Here is a 24,030-nt window from a genome sequence, read left to right as displayed (position 1 = left end):
CACAATTGTGGAAGTTAAAGAAATAAAACAGCACCATTCAAAAATTACAGTCAATCCTTACTTTACATTCCGATCTACAAGTTTAGCGCAGTGCAAAGCTGAAACCGCTTTGGACTAACATTTAACCTGCAAGTGTAAATTGGATGTGAAGGCCCAAACTGATTCTGAAGGATCCAGAGTGAGTCTCAGTCACCCACAGAGGCTGCTTCAATTCGGTAGTATGTCAGGTTAGGTCCCAATCGCAGATTCAGTTTAGAAAGTAACTGCAATGTCAGGATGAAGCGAAATTGCTCTTTATACGGATGCTACAGTTGTAGCATAAATACAGCCTTAGCTACACATGTTCCATTGACAAGCTGAAAATCATAGCATATCAACATTTTTGATGACAATATTCCAAAAGGTTTACTTATTTGTTTTCTTTGAATGTCTTTTCTTCAGTGAAGTTTTAACCTCATGCTGATTTAAAATATTCCATGTCCACGTTGTAATTAGCTTGATTTAAAAGTATGCAACTGTCACCCATTTTAAATACGGTAAGAAACTTTGAGCATGTAAGGCATACATAAGAACACAAGAAATAGGAGCAAGAATAGGCCATTTGGCCCGTTGAGCCTGCTCTGCCATTCGATAAGGTCACGGCTAATCTGATTGTGGCCTGAACTCCACTTTCCTGCCTGTCCCCATAACCCTTGATTAACTTGTTAATCAAAAATCTGTCTAACTCAGCCTTAAATATAGTCAATTACCCAGCCGCTACTGCTCTCAGAGGTTTGTTAACCTTTGGAATTCTCTATCCCAGAGAGAAGAAATTCCTCATCTCCATTTGAAACAGGAAACTTTTTAATTACAAACTGTGGCCCCCTCATGAAGGAGCGTTTCAATAAGATCACCTCTCATTCTTCTAAACTCCAATGAGTATAGGCCTGATCTGCTCAACCTCTCCTCACGAGACTATCGCCTTTATGCCAAGAATCAACCTAGTGAACCTTTGCTGAACTACCTCCAATGCAAGTACTTCCCTCCTTAAGTAAGGAAACCCAAACTGTACCCAGTACTGTTAGGTGCAGTCTCACCAATGCGCTGCACGGTTGTAGAAAGACTTCCCTATTTTATACTCCATTCCTCTTGCAATAAAGGCTAACATTCCATTTGCCTTCCTAATTACTTGCTGTATCTGCATGCTAACTTTTTGAGATTTGTCTAAGAGGACTCCCAGATCCTCTAAACTGCAGCATTCTGCAGTTTCTCTCTCTATTTAAATAATGTTTTCCATTCTTCCCAGCAAAATGGACAAACTCACATTTTCCCATATTATACTCTATATCCCTTCGCAGACTCTATGTTCTCCTCACAAACTTGCACTCCAATCTTTGTAACTTCAGCAAATTTGGCTACAACAGTCAGTCCCTTTATCCGAGTCATTAATATAGATTGTAAATAGTTGAGGCCACAGCACTGATCCCAATGGCACCCCGCTGGTTGGGGTTTGCCAACCTGAAAATGATCCACTTATCCCAGCTCTCTCCTTTCCTGTTAGTCAATCCTCTATCCATGTTAATATATTATCCCCAACATCATGAGCTCTTATGTGTGGTGACCTTTTATTGTCACCTTATCCATTGCCTTTTGAAAATCCAAATACACTACATCTAGTGAATCCCCATTATCCACTCTGCTTGTTATATCCTTAAAGAACTCTAATGAATTTGTCAAACACAATTTCCCTTTCATAAAACCATGTTGACTCTGCTTGAATGTATTATGATTTTCTAAATGTCCTGCCACCACTTCCTTTATAATGGATTCTTGCATTTTCTCTGTGGCAGATGTTAGGCTAACAGACCTATAGTCTCCAGCTTTCTGTCTCCCTCCTTTCTTGAATAGAGGTGTTACATTTATGGTTTTCCAATCCACTGGGACATTTCCAATATCTAGGGAATTTTGGAAAATTACAACCACTGCATCTACTATCCCTGCAGCCACGTTTTTAAGTCCCTGGGATTCAGGCCATTAGGTTCATGGTGCTTGTCAGAACTCAGTCCCAATAGTTTTCCTAGTACCTTTTCTCTAGTGATAGTGATTGTTTTAACTTTCTCCTTCCAATTTTCCCCTTAATTTTTTAGTATTATTGGGATGCTTTGTGTCTTCTACTGAGATACTTGTTCAAAGCCTCTGCCATTCCCTTGTTTCCCATTAAGAATTATCTAGTCTCATCCTCTAAGGGAAAAATGCTCCCTTAAACCCTCTTCTCCTTTCTACATACTTTTGGAAGCTCTTACTCTCGGTTTTTCTATTTGCGTTTCATATTCTAATTTTTCCCTCTTTCTTTTCCTTAGTCATCCTTTGCCGGTTTCCAAAATTTTCCCAATCCTCTGACCCACAACTAATCTTGGCAGCACTGTACACCTTTTATTACAAGTTGATACCATCGTTAACTTCCTTAGTTAGCCATGGATGGTGCATCTTTCTTGTAGAGTCTTTATTTCTCCACAAATATATCGAGAGTTTTGAAATACCTCCTTAAATGTATACCACTGCTTCTCTACCCCCTTTGCTCTTAACCTATTTTGCAAGTGCACTGTAGCCAAATCGGTCTTCATACCTTTGTAATTGCCTTTAGCTTAAGACACTAGTCTCAGACACAAGTTTCTCATCCTCAAAGTAAATATAAAATTCTATCATGCTATGATCACTGTTGCCCAGAGGACTCTTTACTATAAGATCATTAATTAATCCTGCCTCATTATACATTAACAGGTCAAAAACAGCCCATTCCCTGGTTACTTCCAGAACATATTGCTATAAGAAACTGTGCCGAATACATTCTATGAACTCATCCTCAGGACTAACTTTTCCAATTTGATTCATCCAATCTATATGATGATTAAAATCGCCCACAATTATTGCAGTACCTTTCTTACAAGCCCCTATTATTTCTTCAATTATACAGGGCAAGTTGAATACCCTTCACCAGTCACAATCACTATCATGCCCTCTCTTATGTTACAAAAGTTATAACATGCATTCACTGACGTTGCTTCACAGTTCTCTGAACATACAGCCACAGAAAATTGTTATGGTAATAAACATTTATTTTAAAATCAAAAGGATAAAAGGAAATTGGTGGCTGCAATACAATTGAAAGGCTCAATCTTATGAAATTTGGCTTAGTAACATTTAAATTTAAGTCTTCTTAGACAGTCCCTCGGGATCGAGGATGATTTGCTCTGGTTCAATGAGTTCTGAAGCGACTGATAAGTCCAATGCATGATCTGCAGACTCTGCCACATGCAGGGCAGGGGGTACTTCAAGCATTGGGTAGATGGGATACAGGACCTAAATTTAAGTATATTTATTCTGAAAACCACAAATCATTTAATGTCTCATCTTAGTCACACAGGAAGTCAACGCTCTCACCAGAGATCAGGGTTTAGACAATTACTATCCTAAATTCCTCCAAGTTCAAGCCCATGCACACTCCAGACTACATTATCTAAACTCTAAAAAGGTGGGAAGTATTTCTTTGCAAGTAACCATGAAACATTGTGATCCAAGCAGAATGTCTGGTAAATTGGTACATTCTTTATTGATAATCAATTTTGTCCATAAGAAACAAATGAAAATTGATGTTGATTTGTGATGAATAACCACGTTTCTCCAACATTGCTAACAATCACTTCCATTATGTTTAAAAAAAAACACATCCCTACCTACTTGAGTAATAAGTGGAACATATTAAAATTACCTTTTGTTTCACTGTTCTGTCTGGTTCAGAGTCACTGTCAGATTCAGATTCTGAACTGTCTTCAGATGAACTGTTCTCTGACTCGGAGGAAGTTGCAGAATTTAGCTTTCTGGGTTTGGTTTTGGCCTGGTTATTTTCAGAGTCACTATTTTCACTGAAGATAAAAGCATTGCATAGTTGAAAACTGAAACATGACAATTTATTTTCCCAACCTCCACCCCCAACCCCCCCACCAACTTAAAACATTCAAAAATAAAAAATATTTCTATTGTCAACTACAAAGGGAAGATTTAGACTTAATTCAAATGATTCATTTCTGGATCAAAATTCTTGGAATACTTGTTGATGGGGGAGCCGGGAACATAGTGGCATTGTCACTGGACTAGTATTCCTGAAGACCCAGGGTAATGTTCTGGGGATCCTGGTTCAAATCCCACCACAGCAGATGGTGGATGCATTGCCGATTGTTATAAAAACCCGTCTGGTTCATTAATGTCCTTTAGGGAAAGAAATCTGCCGTCCTTAGCTGGTCTGGCCTACATGTGACTCTAGACCCTCAGCAACGTGGTTGACTCTTAAAAGCCCTCTTAACAAGGGCAATCAGGGATGGGTAATAAATGCTAGCCTAGCCAGCGACGCCTACATCCCATGAATGATTAAAAAACAACCTTGAAACACAAAGTTACTATTTCCCTCGGTGTTCATATGATATAAATGCTTCATGTGTACGAAATATATAATTGCGCCAATTTAACATACACACGGGAACATTAATTTAGACCTGGAACACCCATGAAAAACCAAAGGACACAAGTAAGTGAATTCAGTTAAATGCTGTCCTATCGATCCTGTTGATCCACCTCGAATGCCATTATGGCCACACACACAGTTGTGAGAGTAGTGTTACAGCACCTGGTACCTGCTTATATGTCTGAATGAGCACACAGACAAAAGAAGAGAAGCTTTGCCATTTCTTGATGCGTCAGAGGGGAGGGGGATATGAATGTCTGACCAAATACCAGTGAGAAGCCCTCCACTGTAAATGCTGTGAGACAGCACAACCCATAGTAAGCTCTACCGGATTCAGTTGGGGAGACCTGGAAACACTATTAGCTCTTCAACCGCAGAAAGTACAAATTTTTCAAATTTTGGATTCAGTAAGGTGGAAAATTGCTACATTTCCTCTGCCCTTTTGAGGATTAATGGATGTTTACCTTACTACAGATAATTTCCAATGTTAATCTAATGAACAGAATTTATTGGTAACTAGCTTTTTAACTTTTGCAGAAATGAAAAGCCAGCATTAATTTAAACTACAGATTTCATTTGTTCCAAACAGGAAAAACAATATAAATCACTTTTAAAATCATTAAATCCTGACTTAAATTAATAAAGTTATAATTAGGGCATTATGCTGTATTTGTTATGAAGTGGCAAGGCGAGCTGCCTTAATTACTGTCTATAATAAAAAGAGCAGAGTGCGTGCTATAGCCCAATCAGTGCTGTCAGCTACAAAAAAGCCAAGCTGCACACATCAACAGCAACCTACGCATGAAAGGGCAACCATCTCTGCAATCACCGACAGGCAAGAGTGTAACCTATCAAATAAGATGCTGGATTTTCAAATTTGTAATATGTACCTTTTATCATGTGAAACAATGACATAATAAATGCCATCAGTATAATGAGGGAAAAAGAAAACCTATGCTAATGAAATGAAGATTAAATTATAGTATAAATTTCAGTTCTAACACTTAAAGTTGCTGCCTCCCAATCAGAATGAACCTCATTCACACTTAAAATACCCCGGCCTTGTTATCTTCATATGTAACTGATTGTAGCCTGTTTCACCTCAAGCTGGTGACAGCTTTCACATTTAATAGAGCTTTTTTTGTAACTATAAACCAAGCTGGAAGAATAATGTAGACAGAGTTTTGTCTTCCGTTTTTCCCCCCCTTTCATATATTTAAATGCCTCTACAACAAAAATGACAGAAATTCTAGGCCAAAGACATCTTCATAATGTGTGTCCCCATTTGCCAGTCATGAATCAATATAAACTTTCCTACTCTGGGGGGTGCAATCAGCTCTCTGATTTCAACCAGCCCTGCACCCTGACACAAACTGTAACTACGCAGTCAAGCCAAAATTTGTTCTAGTACCTCAAAACACAACAGCTTTCATACAAGTTACTGAGAGGTTGATCACAAGTTGATTTAAAGATGGCTATAAGTTTCTCCAGTTTATAATGGGGCTTGGCAGCACTAGAATTACATTTGACAGTTGGCTGCCCAACTCTGTTCATCCCTGCTGGAGTTGGCATCAGTAGGTGCAAAGGGTCTTGCGTAAAATGTAAGTGGGCAGATTAAATCGCAATCAGTGCTGGACACACCCTCTTCAATGCTGACTAAAAGATCTGGGCCAATATTTCTGCAGCAGAGTTATTAATTTACCCTGCTTCAATGCGACCCATGTCATCTGGCTCTAGAACAATTCTGGGGTGTGAAACTTACCTTTCTTCATTCTTTTCCTCTTTTTCCGAATCACTGTCACTTGACTCTTCACTTGAACTCTCACTGCTGTCTTCATTCTTGCTGTCACTTTCACTACTAGATTCACTACCTGAGATTGAATGATAAGAAGTTCAAGGCTATTTTGTTCCTGTCATTTCAAATTTTTGACTAAGTTCACAGCTGGTACTAAACCATTTTATTGACTCAAGCTTAAAGAGTTCACTATAGCAATAGCTCCAATGTATTAGAAGCTACACAAATATAAATACAAATGAAGATCAAAAGAAAGAAGTCACCATCAAACAATATTATGGAATAGTAATAGTGTAATAAATTTAAAAATGATTTTGAAATAGTTTGTACCAGAACATCTTTAATGTGGTATAGATTAAAACAAGACAATTTGTACTGGACTTGATGCTCAGTTGATATTGTAGTGAGGAATAGGTCAGAGCTGGTTACAAGGTTGCTTGAAGATCAAAGCACAACTCTCAGCATCATAGTTGCTTGGTCAAAGATATGGAGACTGTTTTATTAATGTGTTCTTACAAGTGTAGTTATGGGATATTTTACATTTTACTGGGCCAGCACTTCACTTGCGCACCATTGGAAAGGCAGAGTTGGTGAGAGAGTTCCCTTGGTCACATAGGGGCACTGGTTGATGGTGAGGGATATGTACACCTGTTTTGAATTTTAACTCCGGAGGCTCGCATGAAAGCAGCTCCAAAAGAATAACCTCACACAGAGATAAGAAAATTCATATTCCATGAATGAGACAACAGACGTGCATGAAATGTTGAAAAACATTTATTTGCATCATAATTCTATTTTTCCAATCTCTCCCAGCACGCACTCACCTTTGCTGGATTCTTCCTGCTCCTCCGAATCAGAGTAAAACTTGTCCCCCAAACTGTCTTTCTTTCCTTTTAGTTTACCAAGTGGTGTCACCAGTTCTTTAACCTGTGAACAAACACACAAATAGTTCAGACTTTAAACAAAGATAGGTATCCAAAAATTGTACTAGAAATAATTAATATGACCAAGAGTAAGAAAGAGAAAAAAGTAGAGGACATGAGATGATGAGAGAAGGTGGGGAGGCAAGAAAGATGAAGGGAGGGTGGGCAGGGGTGGGTGGAGGCATGGAGGAAAAGGAGATAAAGACTGGTCAAGGTTCCCTGTTGCTAATCATTATCCAGTAACTGTTGCTGGAGGTGGAATGCAATAAATTAGCTCGGGTTCCTGCTCCTAATTGCTATTCAACAACTTCCAGGAATAAATATATCTGGGCATCAGGTGAAAAGAGGTTCAGTTTCTTCCTTATTTCAATAGCTTGCTAGTACTCAATGTCAAAACTCATATTGCAACCATGGCCATTTCAGTGAAGAGGCACATGGTGAATGGTACCTCAGCAAGAGTTAAGATGCTAGGAAAGTAACAATGGTGCAAAAATTAGTAAAAAAATAGACTTTAGAATTGATCATCAGCCAACCTGGACAATGTGTTTCACAGGAATTTTAATTTACAAAATCCAGAAGCACTCCACATAATGCGCAAGGATATTATTCCACTTCAATTCCACATAGCAAAGAGCATATAAATGGGAAGGTGGCAACATGCCTGAGCAGCAAATAGTAAACGACTAAATAAAGTGTTTGAGTTGAGAGATTTTGGGTAAATTGCTTTCAGTAAAAAGTAAAATAATAAACCAAAACTTACGAAAATGAAGCTTAATAGGCATATATTCATAATAAAAACAGTTGAGAGAGAATATCAGCCACAATCATACTGAATGGCAGAGTAGGCTCGAGAGGTCATCCGGTCTACTCTGCTCCTATTTCTCATGTTCTGTGTGTAATCCAGGTAACTACGAGGAATGCACTTCTTTTAGATCATAATTATGGAGGCATCAGCATGATGCTACTGATCCAGCTTGAACCCAGCAATTGGTTTATTGGATAATCATCAAAACAAATGCAACTCAAAGTTCACATTCTCAAGGAAAATGATCTTCAACCACATATCCATCAAGGTATATGTACATTATACAATATTTCAATCTACGCATGGTATGAAATATTGGCTCTATAGAAAAGCCTTAATATTTTCATTAAATTAGCTAAGAATATTTTGATGCACTTGTTCAACTTTTAACTTCTCTACATTCAAGAGGGAATTAGGTGATTGCTTAAAAATAAACAATCTGCAGGGTTACGTGGAGAAGGGAAGAGGTTGGTACTAAGTGAATTGCTCATTCAGAGAGCTGGTGCAGACAGGATGGATCAAATGGCCTCCTTCAGGGATGTAACAATTCTGAGATTCTACAGTGAACTGGATCGTAGCTGCATATTGCATGCTTGGATGATGGTGGCTGCTGGATCTTGGGGAGAGTACGTGAGGAGAGAGAGGTGCAGGGGGGCAGCCAGAGGTGAAAGGGGCTACTTTTAGAAACCTCTATAGGAGATAAACTGTATGGGCCACCTGGATTCCATGTTGGCTATTGAAAAGCATCACTTAAGGTTGACTAAGATGTGCTTAGGCATTTATGTTAGTGATGTTATATGTCAATGTTTATGGATGGGCAGTTAAAATAGGAATGATTCACTTACAGCAATCCCTGCTTCAAAACAATCAAGGAATTTTGTACAAATTTAAGAATTGCAGAATTGTTGCAAGAAATGTTACAAAAATGGGACAGAACTTTCAATTCATTAAAGTTGCAGTCCATTAATTAATTCAATGCTTATACACACACACACACATTAAATACTGAACAATTAAAATTTTTAAACTTCAGTTCTACAGACTAAAGCATCTGACTGGTTTGTAAACTTCTTTCCACAGTTCATGCCTTCCAATAAAACACTTTATTCAGGTAGTCTGCTAATTAAGCCATTTGGTTACAAAATTAATAACCAAATTTTCTGTTCTACATCATTTCTTTGTCTCCTTCCCATTTACAAAATCTGGCCAGAAACCATTCGGGAAAATAAAATTTCATACTGGCTGAATGACTTCCACATTTCGGACGGAAGGGTCAGGGGCTGTCTGCGGCCAGTCTGGAAGCTCTAGATACCCATTTGCTTTGGTATTAAGCGTGTGCGATAACGTGCTCAGTTGGAAACGATCCCTATCTGTTGAATGAGAAAATAGAAAAAAAATGGGCTTTATGTCACAGAGTCTTAATCAGCACAAATGATAATTGGTAGTGAATTACCTCAAATGTCACAGTATAAATAAAAACGAGAGATGATTCCTCATAGGTCAGAAAACTGATTTCAGACCATAGATTACAATAATCTCACCTATAATGGTCAATAAAAAAGCTAATCATTCAGTGTGTTTGGAGGTGTTGCTGTGAAATGCAGCTCCTCTAAAAATTACTTTAGTGTGAATATTAAGAATGACAGCACAGTTAAACAATCCGTATACATGTCTTGCTACAAAACTCATTCAGAATTTTAATACTGTTTTGCTACCAACCGAACAGTTTCCCGTCTTCCTTTTGTACTTAACAGCAATATAAATGGAAATGCATTAATGCCAAAACACTACTTTGCAATTGTTTTCCGTTTTTAAAGATAGATACTATATAAAATTGAAGAACTGAAGGCAAACTTCAAAAAATAAAACAGAATCCTCTCCATTTTAGTTTGATATAGGGCTATCGACATTTGAATCCCATGAAGATGACCCAAATTCAGAAGGTGCTTATATTGTCATAGAGGAAGACAATTATAAGAAAACACAGCGGAGGAAAAAAATACAATTGAAGAAAATAGAGAGTAGTGGATTTTTAAAGTCATTATATAGTGTAAATTGGAGCATATGCCATCAAATCCCATATAACGCACAATGATTGGGTTCAAGTGATTTACTGTGATTCAAAGTCAAATTGTGTCATTAATGAGTACAGTAGGAGTGAGAGATATTTGCACTTTAATTCCATAATTATGTGCATAATTGGGTGGAAATTGTAAATCCGTGGTGTTAATTACTATTAAATATTAATTTAACTTTGTTGCCTGGGACAGAGAGGAGGTAGACAGTGAACACGTTTCAGGAAGGCAGGTAGGTTGCACTGAACAGCAGTAGTATTTGGAAGCAGGGTTGGTAGTGATGGGAAGTTGCTCTTAGGGTCCCAGAAAATGTGGGGTGAAAAATTGAAAACAAGGAATGGGAGGGTTTGGGTGAAACAGCACAGGATTGCCGTTGTTTGTCTTGGTGTTTATTTTTCATTGACAAATAAGATCTAAACTTCTTAGAGCCCTTTCACTTGTCCTGATAACCAGGTGAAATTTATAATATGCTCAGAATAACCAAAGAATCATTTTTTTCAAATCACCTCATTTAGGTGTGCCGTCACAAAAGAATCCTCATCTTTGAAGATGATAGAACATATGGCAAAGACAATGCACCCAATTTACTCATGCATATTTAGCTTATCGATGTATTTAGTGTTCTTATTTACAGTTTAGCAATATATTGCATTAAAGAATGAAATAAGATTGGAACAATGCTGAACTGCTTTAATGCCATATCTATGGCACATGCAGAGTAACTATTATTTTCTCTCTCTCAAATGGGCAGAGTTACTGGTAAACTGCATACATGTTAACCAGCTACAGGGTATAAGGAGGAAAGTCAAATTATTCCAGTGAGGTAGAAAAAGTGAGGGCATCTTCAACAACACCTCCCAAACCAGAGACCTTTACCACCGAGAAGGACAAGGGCAGCAGGTACTTGGAACCACCACCACTTGCAAGTTCCCCTCCAAACCACACACCATCCTGACTTGAAATTATACCTCCATTCCTTTGTTGCCACTGGCTCAAAATCCTGGAACTCCCTTCCTAACAGAACAGCACCATAGTGTACCTACAGCAGATGGGCTCCAGGGGCTCAAGGCAACAGCTCACTATCAAGTTCAAGGGAAATTCAGGATAAGCAACAAATGCTGGCCTTGCCAGGGACACTCACATCCCGTAAAAGAGCAAAATAAAAACAATGGTAAAACTGTCAGCGTTCGCCAGTATTCACTGTACGCCATCATTGTGAAACCAACAGCAACACCTGGCTGCTCACGTGTGCAGTTAAATCCGAAAGGCCAGCAGTTGGCGCCACCCTTCCACAAGACGCGCTAATATAACTGCAGCTGGAAATCAATTAGAAATCTGTGATTTTACCTGAACTTGCACTATGATATTAGTCTTGCTGTTAAAATCCTTGATAAAGTTATACCTTGTTGAATGAGGTGTGTATCTGGGTTACCAAATGGCATCCAAAGTCATAATTAATGCTGAACAACCTCTCTGGCTCCGAAAAGCTAATTTTATATTTGTGGATGTTAATTTTTCCATGCTATGCCAAAAAATCCAGAGATTTTTAAAATAATTTTTTTTAAAAAAAGATCGCGATGGTTCAGTTTCTACCTTAATCCCACTTGCATGTCCCAATCTTTATTTTGCTTTCTGTAAAATTATTTAAAAAGTTACTTCCTGGATTGATGTGAGAACTCTTCAAAATGATTGGTTGCTTAGCCTGCTTGATGACATCACAGTGGCTGACAGCCAGAAATCACCTAAATCTGGCACCAGAACAAAATTAACATCAGTGAAGGTGAAATTCACACCATAGAGATTGCTAGATCTTTGTGGGCGGCAGCGAGCACCAATGCCTTGCCACTGACCATGAAATGTGGGCCATTATTATGGTGCAGAAATTTAGAATATTATGGCACAGGTCACTTATACCATTAGGTACTCTGCATCTTAATTTTCTCAGACTTATGTGATTCTCCTCACTGAAGAAGTTGAACAGCTAATTATCACAGCTATGCCCTGCATTAAAATCAACTGCAAAACTGTGTTTGCCACTATGATCACCAAAGTCACTTAAACCATTACAGGATAGTTCTGCTGGGCTGTGCATGTTAGGTACAATCACAATAATTGGAGTTTACTATTTAAACCGAGTAATAGTGTTGCTCCCCATTAGATCCTTTTCCTATCATTTAGTGGCACAGTTCTGAGTGTTTCAGTTCAATGATGCAGCAAAGAAAGCAACAAAAGCGGGTTGCTGGTTCCTTGCCTCCAACTACCATCCTAATGTTTCTTTTTCTTAATATTTAGATTGTTGTGAAATGTGGTAGCATGCTGTTCCCATTTAAACCTTACTAAAATTCAAGGGATAAATCAGAAATAGCACTGCGGTTATAGACTGCTTAAGCAATTGAAGACTAAAAGACTTGGGATTCTACATTGTTTACACAACCACAACACTACAGTGTGGTGTTATTGTTCCATTTAATGAACTAACCAGACAGATATGAAAACAGCCCTTAAATTAATCAACTCTCTAAAATTTAAATCTATGCTTGGCCCTGGTCATCAGTTCAACTTTCAAGCATCTTTTTAAAGACCTCCAAGCCCGAGTCACATCACATCACAATGGATTTTCACTTTGACCACAGGGAAACCACAGCCATATTCACTGGTGTAACTTCATAATTGGAGAATTTTGTTGCACAACTTTCATACTAGTGACACCCGGAGCCAATATCACATTGTAGCAAATTTCAGGTCAACATCTCAAGTTTCATGATTCAAATAAGGGGATTGGTAAATATAATCAGAGTAAAGAAGGAATATGGTAAGGATGTTGCATTATATAACCAGATTCACTGATTTCAAATCTTGAGAGATTATGTTAAAGTTACATGGTGGCATAACCATGTTGCACTGGAACCCGGCATTCAGGCCTGGTTGCGTGACTTAAAAGGAGTCACCCAGGCCCTAGAAGGACTGCACAGGAGTGTGAAGATGCTGTGCCCTTATGTCAAAGGGAAGAGCAATGACTTGATAAGCTATTCTTTGGCCCCAGGGGATCAAAGAGGTAGAGAGAGAGTAGTGGGCTACCAAAATGAAACCTAAATCAAAAATTTCCAGAGAGAGAGGACAGGATGGCAAAAGTTAAAAGTTATGAAGTAAAAATTTAAAATAGACAGCAGTATTCCTTTCAACAGAGGATTATACAACAACTGTAATGAGTTGTCAGGCAGAGAGTGGTTTAAAAAACAACTCAATGTTGTAAGCAAAGCAGGTAGAATTGGTACTCTGGAAATAAGTCGTCAAATGGACCTAAACACCTTGTTAACCTGAACCCAGCTTACACATAATTTTCAGTTTAAAATACCCCCACTTATGAAGGAATCCTTCACTTATTTTTATGTTAGAAAAAAATCCATGTATCACGAACATCTGAATACACGATGCAATTTATCTTCAAGCATCTCATAACAGTTACGTCTCCTGATTGCATCACCTAATTACTGTGGTAAATTTGGCATTGCAACTTTTCAAAAGTCTACAAATAAACAGTAACTTCAACAAAATAGCATCTACACTTCGGGAATATAAAATTGGCTTAGCAGTACTGCTCACCACAGTCAAATAGCCTGCCAACACACACACACACAAATGAAAAGCAGCAACTTTTTTGGATTTCACTGTGTTCATGAGCAGATTGCACGGTAATGGAAGCGCTTTCCCTTAATTTTGGGGTAACAACCGTGTCTCATCAATTCCTATGCACAAAACCTGAGCTTCAAATAAAATAATGTTATTATAAAGTACCTTTAAATGGAGATTCGAGGACTGGTGCTGGCTTTTGAACAAGGAATATTTTCTTAGCATACTTGCTTAAAGCTCCACTCTTCTCATTTGGAACTATCAGCTGCTTGATAAATCTTGTACGATCTCTAATGTCATAGTTCTGATCATACTTGGCTACATTTAATATGTACTGCATAAGCAATTTTGTCTGTTGGCAAAACAAAACAAGAAAATAATACATGTTATTTATGATTATTGATAACTCTGAATAAACATATTCAGAGCTGTAATAAAAATGAATGGTCATGACCAACGAATGTGGCTCCCTTGGGAATACGCATTCCAAAGGCAGCAAATGAAATTTTAGCTAAGACACATGTCCTCATCTGTGCTGAGTAGGTGAATGCTGAATCCTGAGAAGAAGCCAGGCGCTAGATTATTAAACTGCTGAAGTGGAAAGAAAGGCATCATTAAAAAATAATCATATATGGCAAAGCTGGTGAAGAGTCTACGTGAGGATAATGAATGTAGAAATACAACTAAAAACATAGCACTCAAAACTTAATCTGAAAAATATGCAGGACATCAACATATCAGATGATATTAGGCTAGGCACATTTCTACCAAAGAGGTTAGCTTTATGATGCAACACTGCCCCAAAGCATGTGCAGTGCCCAGAGCACGAATGCACTTAGCTGCTGCTCACTGAATTATGAACCATTAACTAAGCCATATGAATCAGTGAACTGTATTATTGCAAATTATTTGCAATGTATTTAGCCATTTCTATCTCAGGGCAACTAGCTGCTGATGCCCTCTACAACCAAGATAAGTGACTCCAGTGTCACAGCTTTAGTCAATGATTACCAGTATTTCTGAGAGAAAATAGCCCTATCATTCCACTCAGATCTCATCCTCTAATGCTGTTATTTGTAACTACAAACAGGTTTACAAACAAATTTATTAGGCACATTCTCATAAAATTTTGCTTTAGCAGTCCATGAGTAATTTTCTCCTGTAATTTTTGTCACTTATTGCTGGTGACAGCAAAGGGTTAATCCAAATAAACAAAGTACAAAAATATCCAGGTTTTATTAACATTTTCCAAGCTGACACATTTATACTTGTGCTAATGATTGGAGGGGGTAAAATTCCAAATCAGTATTGCTATATGTGATTTCAAGAAACAAGATTTCAGTCATCAATTTCAATTAATGTACACAATTTTCTATAAATGACTCAAAGCACAAAATATTAGCATTGGGGAATAAAATACTTCACTGTTGGGCAGAAATTAAACAACCTCAGATAAGGCACAATATAGTGCTTTTCATAGTGAAGCCTCTTCCCTCAATCCTATGACCCCAATTGCAGAAAAGCAGCCCAAGTGTGACATTTCCTTTACCAATGTCAGTTTAATTGAAACCTTAAAGCAAATGCTAATTCATGCCATGTTCTCGGACCCTGCATCTACTCAGCATTGTTTCATTTTTGTACCAAGAGCCCAAAAGTTACTTTTTACAAACAAACAAGAGGCAAGTTCTGATTGGATTGTACAATGATTCAAATTTGGAGATAGGTTCTGAATGAAGTCCCATTTAAGCATGCACATCTAAGTGGAGCATTTCAGTAACAGAAATATTTGGTATAGAAAGATGCAAACAGGTTGAATCTCTTCAGCTTTGTTTCTTGGTGCTTGAACTCACAGTGTAAACAGATAAATCGCTATATAACTTGCAACAATTAATGGGTCAATAGCATTTGTCGATTTATGCAAGTCATTCATCAGTTTAACTTTCTCCTTTTGCTCAACAGCATATGACAAGTTTTGTATCACACTGCCATAAAGGCCATGAACTTAAAAGAATGGAAGCAGAGAAAACCGTTTCACCCATCAAGTCCATTCTTCCCACAAGTCATATACTCTAACAGAGACTTGCAGCAATGGTTCACATACATTTGCAAATTCTCTTGCATGTTCATTCTGAAAGTGTGAGGGTTTGCCCCGTGCCCAAAAATGCCTTGAGAGTCAGATGTCTTGTTCAAACGAGTGATCTTTATTACCAGCATACAAGGAGCAGCCCCACACTCTCAAGGCTAATCATAGGGGTTCTATAGTACAATGTTTGAGCAGTCAATCTATACAGTTACAAAAAGTTTCCTTGACCAGCTGCCTTGTCTTTAATTAGATCTTCCCACTCTATTCCCCTGATCGCATCTTTCCTTAAGTAGTGTCATATGTCTCTGTCTCTTCCCCTGGCCCTGATCTCATCTTATCTTGATTAGATCTTTCATATGACTCTGTCTCACAAGCAAGTTTTAGCAGCTTAGTTTTACACCAAGCATCCCATGATTCCCATTGGTCAGTCTCCCATTACAATTCATTATTCATACATAATGAGGTTATGCAATTATTTTGCTCCCAAAAGTAGAAAATGAACGGTTGAGGAAATCTGCCTTGATCAAAAGATTAATAATGCAATGCTGTCCAGTGATAGGTCAACTCAAACTTTAAATGTGAACACTTAACATTCTATATGTATTTGCTCCTTTTAGCTACAAATAACTTGTAAGCAAGTGACAAATTAATAGGGAAAAGCACATACAAAAAAGTTTAAAATATACTATCAAAAATCTAAAACCAATCTCAAATCTTAAACGACTGTGGAGAAAAAGTGCTATCCTTTTGTTGAGTTTTCACCTGCTTGGGATTTGTTAAGTAGAGTTTAGCTCCCAGATTAAGAATTTGTAGTTTCACTATCTCCTCTTCACTTGTAAAGCTCTTCGCCACTTTCCTCAGAACATCTGGTGCAATCTTTGGTACACGTTCACAGTATTCGCCTATCAGCCAAAGGATGCTTGCTCGAGCCATGGGTACCTTGAGAGAGAGGGTGTGTGAGAGAGAGAGAGAGAGAGAGAGAAGGAAAATTCAAACTCAATAAATGATTCAGTGATTTAAGAAAGCATTTTTCAATTTGTATAGCATGAAGACTAATTAGGATACATGATTACAGTACATTTTTTTTTTAAAAAGTTATACGTACAACAATTAATTTGGAAAATATTGATGAGTTACTTAAATACCCTGATAAGTCATGAAAATTATACAACATTCTGTTTAAATTTGTGAAGCACACAAATGTGACCAAGGAGCATTTCACACAAGAGAAGAGAAACAGTATGGAAAGAAAAATTCAATAGCTTAAAATAAAAAAATATATAAGGCGAACTCAAGTCCTAAAAGCATCCACAGCATTAACTAATTTTAAAAACAATTCAAATGCTAGATTACCTGGGTCAAGATTTTTAAAAGATGAAGGAAGCATGTAGGCAACCCATACTACCATTTTTTTTAAACTTCAACAGAAAATAGGTCCAGTCCCCAAGTGCATTGGAGCATTGAGGGACATGTATTCAAGGATTTCTCCTAAACTTCTAAAATAGAACCAAAAAAATGACAAGAAGGGAAAGCACTGACAACATCCTGTAGGATTTTGAAGTCAGCATGATAGAAGTACTTGACAAGTTAAAGGGACTTACAAAAGTTCCTTGGTCAAATAGCACAAAGGAGACCCAAGCAATTGCCAAAGGAGTCATTCAAGCACTGTTAATATTCCACCAGACTGGAAGCAAACAGATATTACCACATTTTGAAATGCATGTGTATCCTGATTGTTGGGACATAACACAGTGCTCCACAGGGATCTATAGTAGGGCCTTAACTTTTATATTGTATGCACACACGCAACACCACACACAACCTCCATATGCCAAACTTGGAAGAAAGATAGAGTTGTATATGCAAATTTGAACATGACACCAGGTTAGAAGGCACTGAATTGTATGGATGAAAACGGGAGTTACAAAGGAGCAGATTAAATGAGTGGTCAAAACTGTGGACGTGGAGTTCAATGTGGGGAAGTGGGAGATCTGAAAAAGACAAGCCAAAATATTTTCTTAATGGCGAGAGACTAGGAACAGAGGAATTTGCATGTCCATATTCTTAAATCACAATAAAATATACATGTGATTTAGTAGTATTAACAACAGCAACAGCATTGATTTCAAGTATAAACTGAACAATGAAGAAGGATTAGAGAAACTCAAGTCCACAAAAGGACAATGTCAAATATAGAATATTAAATGATGTAACACAATCAAACTCAATATTGAATCAAGCCAGAAATATAAGATCAGAAGCACAAAATAAAATTTCTCGAAGGTAAATTTTTAGGTCGTGAGGATTTTAAAAAATTAAATAAAAGTGATAAATGTTCGGGATAAAGATTTCAAATAATCTGTTAAGTAGGACAATACAGACAAAAACAATAGAGACATTACAAAATGTGATTGGATTGAATGTTATTGTGTGGGAAGTTAAGAGTCTGGGTGTGTTGAGCTTAGGTGATCCAAATGACCTTGACTAGTGTTTTTAATGAATAAATAGAACAGGTTGTACCATTCACATAGGGGTGGGGTGGAGGGAGTAGATCGAAGTGGATGGTTTAATGGCATTGAATACATTTTTTATTTTGTCAGCTTGCATATACAACTTATCCGAGTCCTTTGGACCAATGCAACTAATTTCCTTCCTGTTCTTGGGAGGTACTGGGTCCCCTCTTCAGTTTTTCATATATATCAATATAGCTTGATACAGGACTGCAAAGAACAAAAAAAGCACCCAATTGCCAACACTTGCATTTTTTGATTTTGCACTTGTGCTAAAGTATATGAATCACCAGGATGAGAGGAAATGGGGATCAGATTCTCTCTCCCTGCTACCCCTATGAATCAATCATATGCATTAAGACAAAAATACAAAAATCAATAAACCATGAATAAAATCACAAGCATTGGTAACACCAGGGTATAGCATATATCTGAATTAATAGCATATGTTACAATTCAGTGAAATCTGTTGAGTTTATGATCAGGAAAGCATTTCAAATATATCAGATATCCAAAGGTGCATAAATGGAGGAATACATTGTAATAAGCAGCCAGTGATAAAAACCAATATTCATGAGAACTCTTAAGTTATTAGCAGCTAAAATGAACACATCTGTTTTCCTTTGACATTACTGTTTAATTTATACTTACTGTAATATTGTCTAGAAGCTTGGCCATATGTTTGATGATTTCACTATGCTGTGATGGTTGTGTCTGGAGTAGTTTCTTAATGACAACTACACTTTCAGCAACAACATTTTCTGTGGAATGAAAAGTAATTTCTGACATAAAACCAGGCTTCAATGAAATGAGTGACCAATTCACTACGTAAGACCTCCAGCATTGCTGGTGACTCTTTACATTTTGCTTGTGGTGAAATGCAATTGGACTACAAACACCAGCAATTTGTAATTCAAAAATAATAACATTTATTGCCATGAGTTATTTCCAAACTATTTACAGCAAATTTTAAATCGGCATATTTTCTAGATGTATTAATCAGGAACAAAAGCGCCAAAGAAAATCAATCCACTATTGATCTGAAGATGGGAGCGTTGCTTTGCTCAAGGGGTGAGCTTAGGTTGATAAAATGGCCTTTTCACATCTTTGATTTTTGTTGTGTCATGGTTAAGGTAGGCTGTTGTTATTGGAATGCTCATTCAATTCTTGAACCAGAGAAAGCGAATAGGACTGAGCAATAATTCCGTCTTGTATTCAGGAAAGCAGAGCCTACACTTAAAAAATTTACACAAGCTTTGTTTGGTTAATGGAGTGAAATTTCTGCAACTAAAAAAGTTGTTGGGATAATCAGCTATCTTCTATCAATGGAAACAAAGGATTTCAAAAGCTTATCTAGCACCTTCAGTACTTCTACGAAAAGTGACATGCAGTGAAATGTTACTGGGCTTCTTCTAAGTATTCACCTACCTGTGGAAAAACTGGTTATCTATATATCTTGTATCAATCAAGTGTGACGAACCATTTGAAACAAAACAAGATGTTCAATGTATTAATAGAAAAAGCAATACATGTTGGGTGGGATACCAAGGAACTAACAGACAATAATTTGCATTTATAATCACTTAAGATAAAAAAAAACACCCCAACAGAGATTAGGGATTGGCAAAAGAATCAGAAGTGACATGAGGAATTTTTTTTTAATATACGGAGTGAGTTATGATAATCTGGAATGCACTACATGTACGAGTGGTAGAAACAGACTCGATAACAACATTCAAAAGGGAATTAGATAACTACTAGAAGGGAAAAAAATACAGGGCTATGGGGAAAAGAGCAAGGAGTGGGGTTCATAAGATAGGCCTACAAAAGGGTTGGCACAAGCACAATGGACCAAATGGCCTCCTTCTGTGCTGCATCACTGATTCTAAATCAAAGGACTAAACATTAATAGAAGTGATCAAAATCATTGTAAAGAGGTTTGTTTCGAGGGACAAGGTTCTTCAAGAAGGAGAGAGCTAAAGAGTCATTGGAATTGTCTGGTCTAGAGGTGGGTGACATTAAAAGTAAAAGTCACCAGTCTTCGTGAAGGAAAGCATCTGGGAGTCATGTCATCAGTTTGGGGTCAAACAGAAAGCTAAAATTGTTAACAGTCCGAAGCATCTGAGGAGTGGGAGGGGGTTTATATGCAGCTTGTGATATGGATGGGAAACAATTTTTGTCATCTCGATGTTTAGTTGAGGGAAAATTGCAGCTCATCCGAATATGGATGCTAAACAAGCAATGTGACAACACGCAGGTAGTGGAGGGGTCAAGAGAAATCGAAGAGATGGATGTGGCTGTTATCAGCATCGAAGTGGAAGATGTCTCACGTTGCTGTTGCTCAGGAACATCATGGGGATGACGAAGAACAGGATACTGGTACAGAAGCTTTAACTAAGATCGGATAGCGTAAATCCAAGTGAGGGTCATGTCACCTAACCAGCATGACAAGCGATGATGAATGTTGTGCTCAAACTGTAGCACAGGCTGCAGAGAGATTGAAGTACAGAAGGAGGGTTAATATGCAACGAAAATAGAGTTTGTGATTTTGGTTACAGCTGTTTCAGTGCTACAGATAGGGAATCATGGGAAAGAAGGGTAGGTTTGGGAGATAACATGGTCAAGGACTTTAGTAAAATAATAAATATCAGGAAGATTTAATAACAATCAGAATTTGTTATTGAATCACAGAATGGTACAGGGGGCCACTATTTTTGGTCCATCAAGTCCACGTTGGCTCTTTTGAAGAGTAATCCAGTGACTCCCACTACTGTTCCATATCCTTGCATGTTTCTTTCTCCTTAAAGTATTCATCCATTAAGGATACTATTGAATACCTATCCACCATAGAAAAATACCCAACGTACTTGGGAAGAAAAAAAGAGTATGAGCTGAGCTTTCATGAGAGAGCTGAGGATTTGGTCAAAGATGGATTTTAAGGAAACTTTTAAAGAGACAGGAAAGGAAAAATGAAAAGAGGTTTAGGGAGCAAGTCAGAGTAAGTGAGGGACCTTGGAAGGTTTGCCACCAAACGTGGAGCAGGAGTAATGAAGCACAGAGGGCCAGAACAACAACGTATAGTTATATAGTGCCTTTAAGGCAATAAAGCATCCCAAGGCGCTTCACAGGGGCATAATAAAACAAGGCATGACACTGAGCCATGTAAGGAAATACTTTGTTAGATGACCCAAAGCTTGGTGAAAGAGGTAAGTTTTAAGGGGTTTCTTAAAAAAAAGAAAGCAGGGTAAGGAAGGGAAAGGAGAGGGGGTTATTCCAGAGCTTAGCACCTAGGCAACTGAAGGTGCAGCCACCAATGGTGGAGCAATTAGTGATACTCAAGGGGCCAGAATTAGAAGAGTTCAGTTTGTCATGGGGCTGGAGCAGATTACTAAGATAGGGAGGGGCGAGGCCATGGAGGGATTTGAAACTAAACCTTCACTTGACCAGAGAGCCGATGTAGATCAGCAAGCACAGGGTGACGGGTGCAGGACTTGGTACGAGTTAAGATGAGGACAGCAGGGATTTGGATGGCCTCAAGTTAATGAAGGTTACAATGAGGCCAGGAGTGTGTTGGAAAATACAAGTCCAGAGGTAAAGAAGGAATGACTGAGGGTATCGGCAGCAGATGAGCTGAAACGGGTGAAGTCGAGTAATATTACAGAGATGGAAATAGGTGGCCTCAGTGATGGTACGAATTATTTCTTTTAATTCATTCACGGGATGCGAGCTTCGCTGGCTGGGCCAGCATTTATTGCCCATCCCTATTTGCCCTTGAGAAGGTGCTGGTGAGCTGCCTTCTTGAATCACGACAGTCCATGTGGTGTGGGTACAGCCACAGTGCTGTTAGGAAGGGAGTTCCAGGTTTTGACCCTGCGACAGTGAAGGATTGGTGATATATTTCCAAGTCAGGATGCTGAGTGACTTGGAGGGGAACTTCCAGGTGGTGGTGTTTCCATCTATCTACTGCCCTTGTCCTTCGAGGTGGTAGTGGTCGTGGGTTTGGAAGGTGCTGTCGAAGGAGCCTTGGTGAATTCCTGAAGTGCATCTTGTAGATGGTGCACACTGCTACTGGTGATGCTGCTATTGTGCGTTGGTGGTGGTGGAGGGAGTGAATGTTTGTGGATGTGGTGCCAATCAAGCGGGCTGTTTTGTCCTGGACGGTGTCAAGCTTCTTGAGTGTTGTTGGAGCTGCACTCCTCCAGGCAAGTGTGGAGTATTCCATCACACTCCTGACTTGAGCCTTGTAGATGGTGGACAGGCTTTGGGGAGTCAGGAGGTGGATTACCTGTCTCACTATTCCTAGCCTCAGACATGCTCTTGTAGCCACAATATTTATATGGCTAGTCCAGTTCAGTTTCTGGTCAATGGTAACCCCCAGGATGTTGATGGTGGGGGAATTCAGTGATGGTAATGCCATTGAACATCAAGGGGCAATGGTTGGATTCTCTCTTGTTGGAGATAGTCATTGTCTGACACTTGTGTAGCGTGACTGTTACTTGCCACTTGTCAGCCCAAGCCTGGATATTGTCCAGGTCTTGCTGCATTTGGAAATAGGCTGCTTTAGTATCTAAGGAGTCGCAAATGGTGAACATTGTGCAATCGTCAGCGAACATCCCCACTTCTGACCTTATGATGATGAAGCAGCTGAAGATGGTTGGGCCAAGGATACTACCCTGAGGAACTCCTGCAGTGATGTCCTGGAGCTGAGATGACTGGCCTCCAACAACCACAACCATCTTCCTTTGGGCTAGGTATAACTCCAACCAGCAGAGAGTTTTCCCCCTGAATCCCATTGACTCCAGTTTTGCTAGGGCTCCTTGATGCCACACTGTCAAATGCAGCCTTGATGTCAAGGGCAGTCCCTCACACCTCACAAGTTTGGATCCTTTGTCCATGCATGAGCCAAGGCTGTAATGAGGTCAGGAGCTGAGTGGCCCTGGCGGAACCCAAACCATCAGTGAGCAGGTTATTGCTAAGCAAGTGCCGCTTGATGGCACTGTTGGCCCCTTCCATTACTTTATCGATGATCGAGAGTAGACTGATGGGGCGACAATTGGCCGGGTTGAATATGTCCTGGTTTTTGTGTGCAGGACATACCTGGGCAATTTTCCACATAGCCAGGTAGATGTCAGCATTGCAGCTGTACTGGAACAGCTTGGCTAGGGGCGCGGCAAGTTCTGGAGCACAAGTCTTCAGTACTGTTTCCGGAATTTTGTCAGGGCCCATAGCCTTTGCAGTATCCAGTGCCTTCAGCCATTCTGGATATCACGTGGAGTAAATGAATTGGCTGAAGACTGGCATCTGTGATGCTGAGGGCCTCTGGAGGAAGCAGAGATGGATCATCCACTTGGCACTGCTGGCTGAAGACTGTAGCAAATGTTAAGTCAAATGTGACACCAAGTGTTAGAAGATTATGAGAAAGTTTGGAGAAGACTTTTGAATTAGGGTTGGTCAAGACCTTGGAAGGATTTTTAAACAAAATAAAGTATTATATGTTTGACGTGTTGGTGGACACGGTTTCCAACACTGTTCAACCAGAACAGAATGATGGCGAAGTAGAACAGGATGTGGCGAATGGAGCTTTGAACAAGACTGGAGGCTGCAAGTCAGAGACTGATGAGCAATATATTAAAGAAATCTAGTCTGGAGGCGAGGAAAGCAGAGAAAAATGTTTCGACAGAGAAGGGTGAACTAAGGACAGGTGAGAGGAT

At 38.8% G+C, this 24,030-nt stretch overlaps 1 protein-coding gene across 3 annotated transcripts in view; it reads right to left on the bottom strand.

The window, feature by feature from the left end:
- The window catches only part of ap3b1a (adaptor related protein complex 3 subunit beta 1a), a 325,597-nt gene that overhangs the window by 139,932 nt on the left and 161,635 nt on the right, over positions 1-24,030 (bottom strand). For all 3 annotated transcript variants that reach the window (XR_013579525.1, XM_078563182.1, XM_078563190.1), the window contains exons 14-20: positions 18,971-19,080; positions 16,572-16,748; positions 13,892-14,078; positions 9,261-9,391; positions 7,118-7,220; positions 6,261-6,369; positions 3,749-3,902 (exon numbers count right to left, since the gene is read on the bottom strand). Coding sequence is in view for 2 of the 3 variants with exons in the window: in XM_078563182.1 (XP_078419308.1) it covers positions 3,749-3,902; positions 6,261-6,369; positions 7,118-7,220; positions 9,261-9,391; positions 13,892-14,078; positions 16,572-16,748; positions 18,971-19,080 (971 nt within the window). In the remaining variant the exon portion in view is untranslated. The remainder of the gene's footprint in view (positions 1-3,748; positions 3,903-6,260; positions 6,370-7,117; positions 7,221-9,260; positions 9,392-13,891; positions 14,079-16,571; positions 16,749-18,970; positions 19,081-24,030) is intronic.

The sequence above is a fragment of the Cetorhinus maximus genome, chromosome 2, assembly GCF_964194155.1.
Source record: "Cetorhinus maximus chromosome 2, sCetMax3.hap1.1, whole genome shotgun sequence".
Lineage (NCBI taxonomy): Eukaryota > Metazoa > Chordata > Chondrichthyes > Lamniformes > Cetorhinidae > Cetorhinus > Cetorhinus maximus.
Note: the sequence above shows the minus strand (reverse complement) of the source record. Positions and strands in the feature narration are given on the sequence as shown.